Source organism: Uloborus diversus, chromosome 7, assembly GCF_026930045.1.
Source record: "Uloborus diversus isolate 005 chromosome 7, Udiv.v.3.1, whole genome shotgun sequence".
In the NCBI taxonomy this organism is placed as follows: domain Eukaryota; kingdom Metazoa; phylum Arthropoda; class Arachnida; order Araneae; family Uloboridae; genus Uloborus; species Uloborus diversus.
In genome coordinates this window covers 161,272,766-161,289,048 of record NC_072737.1, presented here as the reverse complement: position 1 = coordinate 161,289,048, position 16,283 = coordinate 161,272,766, and the positions used below count along the sequence as shown (strand labels likewise).

The 16,283-nt window shown below is 31.5% G+C and overlaps 1 protein-coding gene across 1 annotated transcript in view; it reads right to left on the bottom strand.

Moving 5' to 3' along the window:
• Positions 1-16,283, bottom strand: part of LOC129226965 (polyamine-transporting ATPase 13A3-like) — a 103,663-nt gene that overhangs the window by 57,975 nt on the left and 29,405 nt on the right. The window contains 1 exon segment of the mRNA XM_054861594.1: positions 13,933-14,162. Coding sequence (XP_054717569.1) covers positions 13,933-13,983 — 51 coding nt within the window. The 5' untranslated portion in view covers positions 13,984-14,162.

Below are 16,283 nucleotides of genomic sequence, written 5' to 3'. Positions count from 1 at the left end.
GCGCACGCCCCTGAGTTAAGGACCAGGGCCATACTAAAAACTAAAACTGGTCATGCTCGCCGAGTTCAATTATTTTCAGGAAATACACAAAAAAGTATGTTAAAACTTATTTTTTTTAGCAACATCATCAAATTTCAATTTACCAATTCCAGCGTATTTAAATTGAAAATTGGATAAATAGCCCCCATTTTTATTAAGCACTTTTATTACTCTGCCTGATTGTCACGGAAAAATCTGAGGCCCGCTTTCACTTATATCTCAGCAATTAAACTACTTACGGATTTCGGGATTTCTTTTAATGATTTGCTTAATTTAATGGTACAGCTAAACGCTGAAAAATAAAAATTCTAAAATTAAATTATTTTTTCGGTTAGGATGGAAAACAGCAAACTTCATGAAATTTCCCCATTAAATGTTTGAATATAAAACCCATTCTTACAAATTTCGTTGCCTTGAAACAGTATTGTTAATCGTAATCATAATGACTATTTTGAATCAAGGCATGAATGAAGCAAGCATGAAATTTATTCACTGTCGTTCCTTTTTTAGGATTTTTATCCTCATCCATGCCAAAAATCGATAACAGGGCTAAGTAAAGAGACATATTAGATTCTTTATCACAAAACGTATGTTGTGAACCATTCTTTTGCTTATATCTGAGCAAACTTCGAGGCTTCGGAATTTCACTAAATGATTTGTTTAATCTTAAGGTAGCCCATAACGCTAAATAAAAATAGTTTAAAAACGAAAATCTTCAAAATAACGGATTTTTTTGAAAAATACTAAGCACTTCACATGATGCACTCAAAAGAACAAAAAAACTTTTTTGATTCAGAAAGGCAATTATATAAGAAAGGACAAAGTATTCCTGTAGTTTTCAATTATTTCAAGAAAAAGACTTCACTAACGAAGAAAAGTGCGCTCAAATCAAACTTTCCCATTAAGAAAAATATGCATGTTTCAACCCTCAAATTTGTGATTGAAAGCTAGAAAATGATAAAACATTCTCTACATGACTTGAGCCGTACGTTTCTTCGTTTGTAAAGCCTTTTTCTTGGATAGTTGAAAACTACACAGATACTTAAATTGTCCTTTCTGACCCGGAAAAGTTATTTTGTCCTTTTGAGTGCATTATGAAAAGTGCTTAGTATTTTTGAAAAAAAATCTGTTATTAATCGCATATTTCAAAAGCGATTTTTGACAAATCGCTTTCAAAAGGTTCGTCTGAACCAGGGCTGCAGAGTCGGATGGAAAATGGCCGACTCCGACTCCTAGATTTTTTTAATCTATTCATTTATTTATATATTTATTTTTCAATCTACTCCAACTAATGGGAATGAGGAAAACCTTAAAACATAGATTGAAATACTAATTCCTTTTTATGAAAATTTAGCGTTGTATTTCATTGCTAACCTAAGATGCATACAACGTTAGAAACTAAACTTGAATATGAAGTTTTCCAATAGTTCGGATTTTATAAGTAAGAATACTTTAAAATCCCATGCTTTAAAATAATTGAAAAGAATTAATTTGCTCTCCTTTAATGTATAGCATATAAATGTTGATCAAATCGTTCGCTTTTAATTTTGAAACTGTACTTGAGAGAAAAAAAAATTAGCTGGACATTTTACATTACATCCATGATTTTAAGTAAAAAAAGTAGCAGTTAATGTAAACTTGCAATAAATTAATATTTTTTTACATTTATTACTAATTAACATTATGGATTTTTTTTTTCTATTTATAGTGTCATATTTGTTTAGAATAGTAAAACTAATGTAATGTGTCAGAAGATTTAATAAACATTGAAAAGCAACAAGATTTAAATTTAAGGTCTAAGTATTTTTTTATACATTTAAAATAATTTAAATAAGAAAAAAAAGTAAGAATTTTAATTAATATTGTGATATGGTATTATACTGATACTTTCATTCATTGAATAAAAAATGTTTCGTTGGAAATTTTCTAATTTTTAAATTTGTTCACTATGCGGTTGTCGAATGTTGAAGTAGGGGAATATGCGACAAAGTGAATAAGCAGGGCAAAGTGAAATGGTGAAATATTTACTCTGCTGTTAACGCAACCTATCTAGTAATATTTTAACTATGTAGTAAAAAATGTAGCCTATTCTAGCTAAGAAAAGAATAACTCTGACAATCATAGAATGTGATAACACAAGCAATTTTCGAAAAATGATTCTCATACTGTAATACTTTATGGTAAGTCGAATATTATTCTAGGTATTATTAAATGATAAATTTCTTGTAATTAACATTTGAACTATTAATTGAGACCTAATGTTCGATGCAACATTTATTTAGTTAATATTAAGCCTATTAATATTTTAATTACAATATTTTGCACAGTCAGACAAGTACATGCGGGAAAAGTGAAGAATTAATTTCGTTTAATTATTCAATCATTTATTAAATCTTTTACGCATTTTATTAATTACTTTATTAACATACCTTAATTTAGTAATTCAATTATTCATTCATTTATACACTTATTTTCTTATTCATTCACTGTTTTACTCACTCGTTTATTTGTCCCCATACATTAATTAAATTATTTAATTATATATTCGTTTATTTCTTTCAGCATCTTTTCATTTATTCATTCAACCTTTTATTTACTGATTCTTTGATCAAAAATATTTTTTATAAACGAATAGAAAATATTTTATTTCAAACTTTTTTCATTTTTCACTTTGCCCCATGAAAAAATAAAGCGAAGTTTTCCCACTTTTTTTTTTTTTTTTTTGAAAGCGAAAATTCACCGCCGAAAATGAAAAATACTATTTCCATGCATGTTTTATTATAAAATACAATGTTCTTTCATGTACTGTAATTTTCAAAACAAATTTCCGACTTGTTCATTTTGAAAAAGCTCAGTCAGCTTAACCATTTCACTTTGCCCCACATTCCCCTACTCTGCCAAAACAAATAGTCGGTTTGTCTGCCGATATACAATGTACCGAATACCAAGTATTCCGTGCATCTCTAAAATAATAATAATAATAATAATAAAGAAAGAAAGAATGAATCATCAAAACTCAAAGAACTGGATGGATAGGTTTTCAAGAAGTTGTTTAGAATTTTATGCTATTTAACATTTATTTACCCGGGATTGCTTTTTTAAAAACTAATCTAAAGTTTATTAGTTTTATTTTATTTTTATCCTCATTCTGGTAACTTTATCAAAATAAGTTTTTCATTTATGTTTTTCTTTTATTTATCCTTGTTGATTTCTAGCTGCTTTTTTTCATTGTGCTGTAATCTAATTTTATAATCTGGACATAGACTGCCAAGTTTTGATAATTTCGATAATTTAGTAAACTTCTCTATGGGAAAATCATTGTGTTTTATTGAAAACAAAAATAGCATTTATAATCAGTTCATTCATTTGTCACTAAAATAATTTTAATTCACTTAAGACATTAATTATGTAATTAGTTTATAGTTTGGAAATTTTAAGCTTAAAATATAATTGTGCTGTGCATTATTTTTTTTTGTTTTCTAGGCAGGCAATAAATACTTTTATTATCAATTTGAGCGAGAAAAGTAAAACACGCGAAATTTTCGCCATAATAATACGAGTCTTTTCCCCCTTTCTCACCACCCCTCGACAATAGGAGTAGATAACACAGCATGTTCCCTCCTGTATTCCTACCTCCATTGCAAGCAATCCTTCCACCATGTATTGGCATTTATCTATATTAAGGATCGCCAAAACAGTTTATTTTAGACAGTGGGCAAAGATGGCGATGGAGTGGCCCAGACTTTCAATTCTCTTTATTAGGAGGTAGGTGTTCTCCACGTGACAAGCTTATCTTGATGTGTTTGACAGTTTGGGCCAGATGGAACCTCCCCATTTTTTCACACCATTCCTATATCATTCTAAATAAAACCCAGTAGTTTTTTTTTTTTTCAATATACAGTTGACTACCGCGTCTCAAATCTCTATATAGCCTTACTTTGGGGGGGGAGGGGGGAATTGGGCGTTAAAATCCATTCTTACGTAATATTTTCGAAGTCGATATTTTACATTACAAATCGCGCGGTTAAGTGGTTTGACAGGGATTATATATCATTTCCGTTTGGAAAGTAAAAACATATGATGAGCTGTTTTTTATTTCTTTTACAAAGAATGAATAGTATAAAATATAATAAAAGAATCGCACGACATATGGCATGTTTTATTTTTAACGAATATCGCATTATATACAAAAAAAAAAAAAATTCGAAAAAACTTTTAGTCTAGATTCTAACTTTTTAGTACATATTTCCTTACACAAAAAGGTTTAATTTAATAATGGTGAATTTAGTAACGATTCCAGTGATGTAAGATTTGTTTTTTATTATTTTAAAAAACAAAATGGAACCTTGAGTAAGAATAGGGGTGGAGGGGTTTGAAAAATCTTACGTACCCTTACATGGGGGGAGGGGGGGTCAAAAATTGCCAAAATCGTACTTACGTAATTAATGAATGGCCCCTTAGGCGAAATGGCTATAACGCGAGTTTTTCACGAGTAACGAATTTTATCGTCAATGCGAATTCATCGCCCGCAGACACGAAAATATTTGAAAAGGAATCATGCGTGTCAAGTATCGGCTTCGTTATTGACTACTAAATAATGGTTTCGTGAACTTCAAGTTCCCACACCGCACTAGTCTGAGCATCGTTTTGTTATCAAGGACGGATACAAGGGAGGGACGATGTTGGCGATCGCCCCCTCCTTGGGCCGAGATACAGGAACTTCTTTGAGGTATATTTTCGATATTCAAGTTCCAAAAACGCAATTTTACATAATATTCGGCGGTGTTAAAAGAAAGGGAGCTCTTCCCGGGATTTTTCTGGAATTGAAGTCTTGAAAACGAAATCGTAGCATTTCTCTTATTACTTTGGGGATAAGCACCAGAACATTCTATATGATTTTTTGTTCCAAAATCTCGATTTCAGACAATCTTAGATGATATTAGGGACAAGTTCAAAGGATCAATCTGGATATTTTTCGAAAGAAACACAACTGTAGAACACTTTTGAATTCATAAGGGTAAGCGATGGGGTTCAGGACACTCCTTCAAAAGTTTTCAGAAATTGAAGTTCCAAAGAGTAAAAAACAACCGCCCCCTCCTTGAACAGTTTCTGGATCCGCCCTTGTTTGTTAGTGTGTATAAAACACCACTCCACATTTCAAATTTATTTTTTACATTCTAAATATGAAAGTGATGAAATATTCTACCACCTAAGCGCACAGATTTATCTAAAGATTGCCAAGACAGAAAGAAAATTTTTGTGACAATTTAAGAAAACTCAAAGATTCTTGATACGCTTGAAAAACTAAAAAGTGGATCGAATGTTGCGCGACAATTATAGGTATGAGTTAATCTTTCATACGTACAATTAAAAGTTAAGGAAAGTCAATCCGTTAAAGTCCAGAACTTAGTTCTAATATAAAACTCGCAGAGTAATGTCTAAGCAAAATGCAAATAGTATGAATTTGAAAGATGCTCTTGTTTTGTGGATTATAAAGACTATGGAAAAGGGTTGTTACCACATAGTGAAACGTTATAAAAGTAAAGGCGAAGCAACAGTTCTATTCAAAAACATATTAGAATTACGATCTGAGATTGCGCAGCATAAATCATCTTCAATTTTTAAGTTATAAATATAAGTATTGTATCAACTGTACTAGTATAGTAATAGTAAGTATACAGTACTATTATAGTAAAACGCTTTATTATTACTACATATTGTTCGTACCGCACTGTTTTATTTTATGCATTCCTCTCTCACTAATAATTTGTTTAGTGCATCGAAACAATATTTTATGTTGAATAATGCAGTTTTTTGAAAAATACAGTAAAAATTTTATTCTTTATGTTAGAAACTGTAATATATAGTTAAGAAATGGTTTAAAACAGTTTGAAAGACACTTCAAAATGTCTAAAAAAATTGGGTACGTTCATAAAAAAATCTGTATACATACCCTTTTCCACAACGCAAAATTTCTAGTTACGCGAGGGGTCTAGGAACGCATCTCTCGCGTAAGTCGGAACTCGACTGTATAGACTAATTTTCTTTTTTAAATGAGTCAAAAAATGAAGAAACAGAAATAACACGTAACAAAAATCATCGGAAACTGAAATATTTTCGAATAAATTCGTGATTAAAATTATCATCCATCGCTTTTTTTTAATTATTTTTGCATTGTGTTGATACCTAAAAAGTCATTTTGTTTGTATATTCCCTAATATTCTGCTTATTATTTTTAAATGAATGGTATTCGTGAAAAACAACAAACAACATTCGAGAATTCATTTTTTTTTTAAATATAGTAAAGGTAAATCGGTTCAAAATATCACCAAACTAGTTCATTTATAATATTCTATAGTGAATTGCATGAGAAAATGTTTTAAAGAAAAGAATAAGATCGAAAACAAGGTAAGCAAAGGGTCAACCGGCAAAGTTAACAAAACATGATCAGAGATTTAGTTAAAAAATTCATGAAAAAATCACATTTGAGTGCTATAAAAGTTTGTGCAGAATTTAATGAAAAATTTTGCGTTTTAATTTCACCAAACTGACTAGCTGGATTAAATGGGAGTTCTTACAGCAGAAAATGTTTTGTTCCTGGGAAATCAATGATAAATAAGCTTGAAGCGTTTTAGAATGACGTCTTATTTACAGTTAAAAAGAAATTCAACATTTTTGGTTTCAATGCTGTAAAATTTTAAAGGGGAAAAAATAAGAAATTTAATCTTAAGAACTTAGGGTTGGTTCAGTTAATCAGGACGGTGATGAGGACATGTTTCAATGCAATACAGTGCCCGCCGCTTACTAAAATCACATTCGTTTTGAGGACATTTGATTTTATAAAGCGGCTGATTTTATAATCCGGCACTCATGCACTGAAAAAAATAAAAGGTTTTTAAGTATAAATACTCTAAAAAAGAAATAAATTACGATTAGTTGTATTTTATTTTTAGTCTAGTTGTATTGTATTATTTTAGTTCAGTTGCAAAATACAGTTGACATTATAACTTACATAAGGTAGTTTTTTAAAACTTCACAAGGGTCTCAAAATATTGACTTATTGTTGTTTGAATAAGAGAATTTGAAAGTAAAGATTGAGAAATCCCTACTTTAATTGTAGCATCACACTAACTACATTTAGGAAGCTTGTCATACTTATTCAAAATTTCGAATTAATCTTTCACTCTCAAGTCGTCACGACTTGCGAGCTAACAATTTTAACTCAACTGTAAAAATGAACTGTCGACCCCTGTAGATAGCTGAATGAGCACTAACTGATTGACTCAGTGGTCAGTGAGCAGGGCTACATGTCGAAACAGTTATGCAAAGTGGATACTGGCAGCACCAACTAAATATATGGCCCTGAAACAATTCTCTTGAGACTGCTTCATTCTTAATTTTTTTTCTTTCATTCAACTGCCCAAGAAAAGAAAAAACGTAAAACTTTCACCTTATTTTTTCGTTTTTGTTTATGTGGAATTTGTTATTTTATTAGTGCTGCAATGTTTTAAATCCTTGAAAGAAAAAATAAAATCCTGGTTCTATTCAGAGAGGAATTAACATATGCTCTCCAAAAGTTTGATTTTATAAAACGGCGAGGATGATTTTATTAAAGGATAAACCTAACATGTTTTGATATAGAAATGATTCTGTTCTTCCAGATTTGATTCTATAAAGCGGCTGATTTTATAATCCAGTGATTTAATTAGTGGCGGGCACTGTAATATAATAAAATACATTGTTCTTTTCTTGTATACTGCAATTTTCAAAACAAATTTCCTATTTAAATTTGAGTACCTTTGTGTTTGAAAAGTAAAATAAGAAATAACAACGTTTAATTGCACAAAATTGCAGATAACTGCGATTTTGTGCAATTAAACGTTGCTATTACTAACTTTAAGTTTCCTATTTGTTCATTTTGAAAAAGGTAAGTTATCTTAACTCTTTCACTGTGCCCCACATTCGTAACATCTTTACACTTCAAAATATTTGAAGGCTTTGACATTTGTATATGTATTTGAAGCGCTTAGCATCTTAATAATCTCAAACCGTGAACTCTCAAAAGGATTTCTTCTTCATAAATTGGTGCTTCTTTGTTAAAATTACAGTAGTAACCGCTTTTTTGAATCACGTTTGTTCTAAGAAGCTTTAATTCCATTAAGCGGCTGATTCAAAAAAGCGGCTACTTCAATAAAGTTGGATTTTGTTCTGTTTCTGACGATTTGATTCAATTAACCACTGATTCAATTAATCGGCGTTCACTGTATCACATCACAAAGCGATTTGGAATGAATCCCTCTTAATAAAATAGGCTCGAAAGTCGCTGCCCAAAACCCGTTTTACTCCGAAACCTACGCAATCCTGGCTTTAACCCTTTCTCCACCATAAAAAGTACAGGTAACATCAACAACATCCTCTTATATATAATAACCGATGAACGAGTAACCCGCGTGTTTCAACAATGAAACTCGCTCCATGGCATGATAATTTGATAATATGTTTTGGCAATGTTTAAGATGCGGGGAGATACTTTATCGTGACAAGGCTGAACTCGATCCGGCAACTTAACAGTTTTACTGATACGACTGTCATTTCAGGAGAATAAAGAAACAAAAAAAACAAAAAAAATGGTCAACAATGAGCGCTACCTAGTGGAGTTCAGTGTTCATCCACCGGAGTTAGGGTTACAATTTTAACTATCAAAACATCACCAAATAGGCAATTCGCAACTCCAGCGCTCGAATGCGCTACCTTGCGGTGATTTATAAAATTAAAGAAAAAGGTAAAACAGTGCGTTCCACGTGTGTCTGTTGGTAAACATAGGCAGTTTGTTTATGAGTATTCATTAACGCATTTGATGTGTCTTAAATTACTTTCAGCAACAGAAATTGTTTCGTCCCTTAATGGCATTCTCTAGCTTCTCAAAATAATGTTAGTTTTCATTATTTTCTTCAAAAAATTAAGTTGATTGTCGTAAATGGCGTAAACACAAGAAAACTCTGGTTTAACAAACTTCGCATTTGCATGCGAAAAAAAATGCTCGTCTGTTCGAAGCATTTTTTTTTTTTTTTTTTGAACGAGTATAACGTTATACCAGGTAATTTTTTTAAAATTGTTTTGTGCGAATTTGTAGGAATATGGTTTTTTTTCTAAATCTTAAGCTCGAAAGAAGGATTTAATAACATTAGCCGACTTATTTTACTGCAGCAAACAGCATTTAGTTAAAATGGACAGTATGCAAAATATTTTCTTGAATGTATTATCGTAGAACGAAATGAAAAATGTTTAACCGCGTGAAAGAACGTTTAGAATGTCAAAAACAAAAGCTGAGAATTTTCATCGCCAACTTTACTTTATTGCTTACTTAATGAGCTGAAGAGTTCCGTTAAAAAACTGTTTAGGGTTATAGTTTTAGTATTGTGCTAGAAAAAAACACTTGACGAGATTTCGCATGTCAGTTAAACCATTTCTATTTTTTATCATTAGTGGATTAAAATGGTAAAAAGATTAACAGAATTCGATGAGTTTATAGAAATAATGGAAGATCAATAATAAAGAAAATTACCATCATATATTCGTGAGAATTTTGTTGATGATTTGCATAGCATGACAGAATTAAATCATAATTCAGAAATTAGAAACATACGAAACATAAAAATTTTAAATTAACCGATTCGGCAATTTGAGAGAAAAACTCAGGTACAAATGCAAAACAATGAACGCTAGCCAAACAAGACAAAGAAGTATCATCTTCCTCTTTTGGTAATAATTTGTAATGTCATTTTAGGTTATTCTTGTCAGTCTTATAGCCACAATGAAAATGTAGTTCCATCAAGAATTTATAAATATCGAATTCAACATCGTGGAAATGGCTCCTTAGAACCACGAACTACGTAATTTGCATTAATTTCTGACGTTTAATAATGCTTCTTGAATTCTCATTTCTTTCTACGTGGGCCAGAATATCCACAAGACTTTAAAAATTAATTTAAAAAGAATTAATTAACTTTTTCATCCGCCATTAGACAGTGGCTACAGTGTCCCCTATAGTTTGTTGGAGTTGCGAATAACGTTATATCAGGTAAAACTTTTTTATCGTTTTGTGTGAATTTGTAAGAATATGTTTTTTTTTTCTTAAGCTAGAAATATGGACTTAATAAAATTAGCAGTAGAAAATTTGGGCTTTCATCTCCGCCCAGTTTAAAAATAATTAATTTAACTAAACTTACACATAATGTTGTTACACATCAAGAAGTCGTCGCACAATTAAAATTAAAAATCTATCGAACACGATCTCGTGCGTCTTTTACTTTTCAGCAATGAGGTGTTGCCATTCAGCAGTTTGTGTAAAATGAAATAAATAAATACGTTTAACAATTGAAATACATTACAAATATGGATGAGGTGTTGCCTTATATTACTGGAGATGATCATTGCGTGGAAATATTGAAACAGGAGCCGGAACGTCAATTCGCAACTCCAGCGCTCGAATACGCTACCTTGCGGTAATTTACATAACTGCCGAAAAAACTAAAACATTGCGTTCCACGTATGTCTGTTGAGTAAACATAGGCAGTTTGTTATGAGTATTTATTAACGCATTCGATGCGTCTTGGATTGCTTTTAGCAATAGAAAGTGTTTTTTCCCTTAATGTTATTCTCGAGCTCCTCAAAATAATGTTAGTCTTTATTATTTCCCTCTAAAAAGTGAGTTGACTGTGGTAAATGGCGTGAAATCCTAAACAAAGAAAAAGTCTGGATTAACAAACTTCGCATTTGCAAGTCTATTCGAAGCATTTTTTTTTTTTTTGGAAGAGGATAACTTTATACAAGGTAAATTTTTTTATTGTTTTGTGTGAATTTGTAAGAATATGTTTTATTTTTTAACTTAAGCTCAAAAGAAGGATTGTATGCAGTATTATCGTAGAATGGAATGAAAAATGTTTAACGCTGAGAATTATCATCGCCAAAATAGTGCGATTATATTTTAGGGTTATAGTTTTAGTATTGTGCGAGCAAAGAACACTTGCTTGGCGAGATTTTGCATGTCAGTTGTAAACCATTTTTATTTTTTATCATGTGTGGATTAAAATGGTAGAAAGATAACAGAATTCGATAAGTTTAAAGAAATAATGGAAGATCAATTAAAAAGAAAACTACCGCCATGTATCCGTGAGAATTTTATTGATGATGCATGACAGACTTAAATCATAATTCAGAAATTAGAAACATACGAAACCGAATGTAAAACAATTAGCGCTAGCCAAACAAAACAAAGATCTTTCATCTTCCTCTTTTGATAACACTGATAAACAAAGGTTTATTTACATGAAATATTTATAGTGTTCATATGGCTACAATAAAAATGTATTTTAATCAAGAATTGATAAATTTTGAAATCGACATCGTGGAAATTACTGCTTACAACTACGAACTACGAAACTTGTATTAATTTCTAATGTTTAGTAATGCTTCTTGAATTCTCATCTTTTTACATGGGCCAGAATATCCATAAGACTTTGAAAATTGATTTAAAAAGAATAAAACAAAAAAGTCCTGCATACAAACAAAAATTACTAGGCTTATTAGCATTTTCTACGCTACGGCGTGCGTTTATTTTAGTTTTTTCGTCCGCCATTAGACAGTGACTGCAGTGCCCCCTATAGTTCGTTGGAGTTGCGAATAGCGGTCGGGGATAATAAGCAATTCGGTTTGCTCAATAAGGCGTAAGTACCTTAAAGCTAGCTCAATTCAAATTATTTTTAACACGCTTTTATTAGCTTCACCTGTATGTATGTATGTATGTATGTATGTATCTTGTAACGGAATCTTGCAGCTCAAATTTCGCCCACTTCCTGCGATCGGATTCTTTTGAAATTTGGCACGCGACCTCAGACCCGATGACAATGCAATATTCTATAATCAAATTAATTAATTAACTCTTTTAATTGTTAGTTTCCTCCAATTTTAATCAATATTTTGGCATAAATCCAACAATGTGAAAAAAAGGAAAAATTTTAAAAAATACATTACAAAATGCTCGCAAAAATTATTTAAAAATATCTACAAAAAGCTTTAATTTTTCTGCATCAGACAAAATTTGTTCCAATGTTCCAAGGTAATTAGAACGTGAAATATAATTGTTTTTAACTAATTTCATGCCAAAATTTAGGTGAGCCTTCAATCGGAAATTCATAGCTGATTAGACCATTGTTGAACAAAACTTTTATTCAAATGCTCTCAAAGTAATATAAATATGATTTCCGCAAACATACATCGATGACTCACAGTAGCTTCCCATCGGGGTGCCCTTGTCTTAACTTTAAGATATTACCTCGCACTCGTTTCATAAATAATTTCGTCAATTAAGTCCCAATCTGATTCAAATTTTCATATACCGCACAAAAAAAAAAAGAAAAAAAACTTTGCCTGATAATTCTCCAACAAAAGACTAAAAAAACAGAAAAATAAATAATAGTTTAAAAAACTAAAAAAACACGCTTTCGTAGCAAAATGAACTAAAAAGTGAAAAATAATCTTTGGATGATAGTAGTTGACCAATCTCTTAATTTTAATGTAATACAAAAAAGCGTGGGGGGCTTCTTATCAGTTGTCTTGAATTTCTTCCATTTGTTGTCCAAGCAAAAATGTAAATAGACAGCACCCCACGCTTTTTTGTATTACATTAAAATTAAGTGATTGGTCAACTACTATCATCCAAAGATTATTTTTCACTTTTTAGTTCATTTTGCTACGAAAGCGTGTTTTTTTAGTTTTTTGAACTATTATTTTATTATCTCTAAATAGTTAGACAATACCCGTTTCAAAAAATGAAAAAGAAATGAAGTCGTGCGTCGAATGCTTGTGAAACGAAAGTGTTTTAATGGTGGATGGTGGAAAGATTAAGTGGAAAGAGCGTGAAATGTTTCTCGTGTCTCCTGTAAATTTTAAAAAATGAGCTAAGCTGTTTTTGTGGTTTTAATACTAAACGTTTTATTTTATAAACATTTTGATAAATTTGTCTAACACAAGACTTATCTGAAGTTTCTAAAAACGTATCGTGACAAGAAGCTAACAATTGAACCACTTAAAAGAAAACAAACCCACGTTAAAAACCATAAAATGTACAAATTTTTTCAGTTTTCTACTAATTTTGTGCTTATTAACATTGATTTAGTTCCTTCTATTTTTCAGCACAAAGCTCTTGAGAATTCCCACTTATCAATGAAAAAGGAGCAAAATAACGTTCATGCTCATAAAAGTAGCAAATTTATGCAGTCTTAGGCAAATTTTGAGCTTGTTATTGCTGTTTCTCTGCAAATTCTGTGTTTATTATTACAGCAATTTGCAGCGATTTTTTTGCTGTAAATTTCCTTTTCAACACAAAGGTATTGAAGTGGCTCACTTGCTATTCAAAAGTAAACAAAACAACGCTAATAAGCACAAAAACTGGAAACTTTTTCTGTTTACAGCAAATTTTGTCCTCATTATTGCAGTTTTCTGCAAATTTTGTGCTTATTATAATTGATTCTTTCAGCAAATTTTGTGCTTATTATAATTGAAGCTTTCAACAAATTTTGTGCTGATTATTGCAGCTTTCAGTAAACTTTGTGTTTATTTCTGTAGTTTTCAGCAATTTTTGCGCTTATTATTAAGCTTCCAGCAAATTTGTATGCTGATTAGTACAGTTTTCAGAAATTTTGTGTATGTTACAGCAGTTATAAGCAAATTTTGTGTTTATCACTGCAGCTTTCGGCAAAATTTCAACTTATTATTAGTTTTCTGCAAATTTCGTGCTTATCATTGCAGTTTTCAGTATTTTTGAGCTTATTAAGGTTACCTTATTTTCTGTTATTTTCAGCAGAAAGGTATATTGAACCGATTCTCACTCACCATTTGTTCGTCGTTGCCCGCGTCGATCTTCTCCACAGTATCCTCGCCCATGTTTGTTGTCTCCTGCGGGGTGACCGGGGGGTCGAGAGAGATTCGACAACACCAAGACGACGCAGAGAGTGGACACTCTTATTGTTTTTGGCGGGTGTATCTGTCAGCTACATCCTACCGTTCAGTCGCAGCGACATCGAGCAGGAAGTGGACACTCATTGCATGTACGGGGATGCACTCTGCAAAAGAGAGAGAAAGGATTATGTGAATTTAGATTCGGTTTCCGTTTGGGGGACGCTCTCTTCGTCAGCGGACCTTGCTAGCCAAAGCTTGGATTTTCTCCCAAGATCTTAGGTTTTCAATCGATATCTTGGATTCTTAGGAATTTGTTTCAAATTCTTGGGTGTTAGGTTTTATTGGTGTGAAAAATTTCGCTTCTTATGAAAAGTAACTTGTCAAAAAAAAAAAAAATTTTTTGAAAAAAAAAAAAAAACTGGAACCCACTTCAAAAGTGCTCTAAAAAGCGGAACAAAAAAGTATTTAAACACCATCGAAAATACTTTTAAACATTATTTTTGAAGTTGGCGCAAAAACAAAAAGTAAATCCAGTGTAACTATGCTTCGTTCATATTTTTTTCAGAAAATCATTCAAAATTAGGAACGAAATATTTATATCGTTACTCAAATATGCTGTTATCAAAGCATAATAGGGTGCGCCGAAAAACAACTTTTTTGTAAAAATTTCGATGATGGGTAGTGCGGAAAAGGTGCCATTGGTAGAGCAAAGTGCACATAAAAATTTTAATTTTTTTGCACAATTTTTTGACTTGCTGCAATTGGGTTTATGTTTAGAAAAAAACGTTGTTTTTTCATGTTTTTAGCCAAAATTAGTAAAAATAATATGTTTCTATTTTCGATAAGGAGTTGCGCGGAAAAGGTGCCATTGGTGGCACTTAACTCCCATAAAAAATTTTAAGTTTGTGGTTTACTTCTTTCCTGTGCCACAAATGAGTAGAAGTTTTGGCAATTTTCAGTTTTTTTAACGTTTTCAATAAACTTTCTCAAATAATAAAAATTTTGCTTTCGCTTTTTTTCTCTGCCTTAATGGGGTCGTTTCCAAAATTTTAAAAGTATTTTTTTCTGAAAGAGCATGCTTTAAAACATAGAATCTGACCATTTTTTAAATAATGTGACTAAGTTTAATATTTTTAAAGAAATATTTAAATCGGAGCGCTTTTATTGTTTACGGCTTCTGCCGATGACATCACAAATGATAAAAAGGCCATTCAGTGTTGCCATTCAGAGTGCAAAATATTTAATTCGCGTCTTTACTCACGTGTATTGGCAACGATATGGTTGATAACAAGCGTAGAGTGCAATTTTAATTCGCTGCTTGATTATCATAATGTGGAAACGTGGTAGAAAGATGCGGCAAAGTGCATCATTTGTGACGTCATCAAGAATACGTCTTGTTTGAAAAATCGGACATTTTAAAAAATTAATTAAAAAAACTGTTGGGAAAATGAAAATATTTTCTGGGTCCATGTTAGTTTTTTTGCTCTTTCTATCCATTTCAATGACTAAAAGTAGGACTTTTGACTGAAGGAAACCACCCCATCATACAGTTTTATCATATATGATGCATTTTTAGATGCGTGGTGTGTCATGAAATAACTATTGCGTATAAAATTTGAAATTTGAAATGTGTTATCGGAAACTTTGTGCAGCTGCGCTCAAAATTAAGACTAAACAGCACAGAGCTCAGCAAAGAACAAAAGATGGTGTGGATGTACAGAAAATTTCTGCTTGTAATTTAACAGAGTGTTCTTATCTTTTTACTTCTATTACAGCATTACTACAATGAAAGCACCATTTAATTCGTGGCCATCTACGAATACCGTACTATTTAAGTAATATTTCTATTTACTGCACACAGCTGGCGTAGGATTTCAGATTCTAAAATTGTTTCGGATGCTATATTCCAGTTTCTAGTGATGTCTCCAAACATTTCATGATTCGAGTTTGGTTGATATTGGTTGAGAACCAAACCGATCATATTGTCCGATTTAGTTAACCGGAATTTTAGTTTTGGAACCTTAAACCTTAAACACTCGAATTTCTCCATTTTTGTTTCTTCTTTTAATTGCTATATATTATTCAATTAATAGTCATCACAATGTTTTGATAAATTGGATTTCATCAGTCTCCATTGCTATGGTAGCATTGTTGTGAATTCTTAGGATGGCCATGTTATTTACAATTTTAAATCCCTTTTGCATCATACCCTTGTCGTTTCTTCAGGCGAATCATATGAGCAAATCAATTCATATTACGAACAGTGCGAGACCTCTCAAGGCATC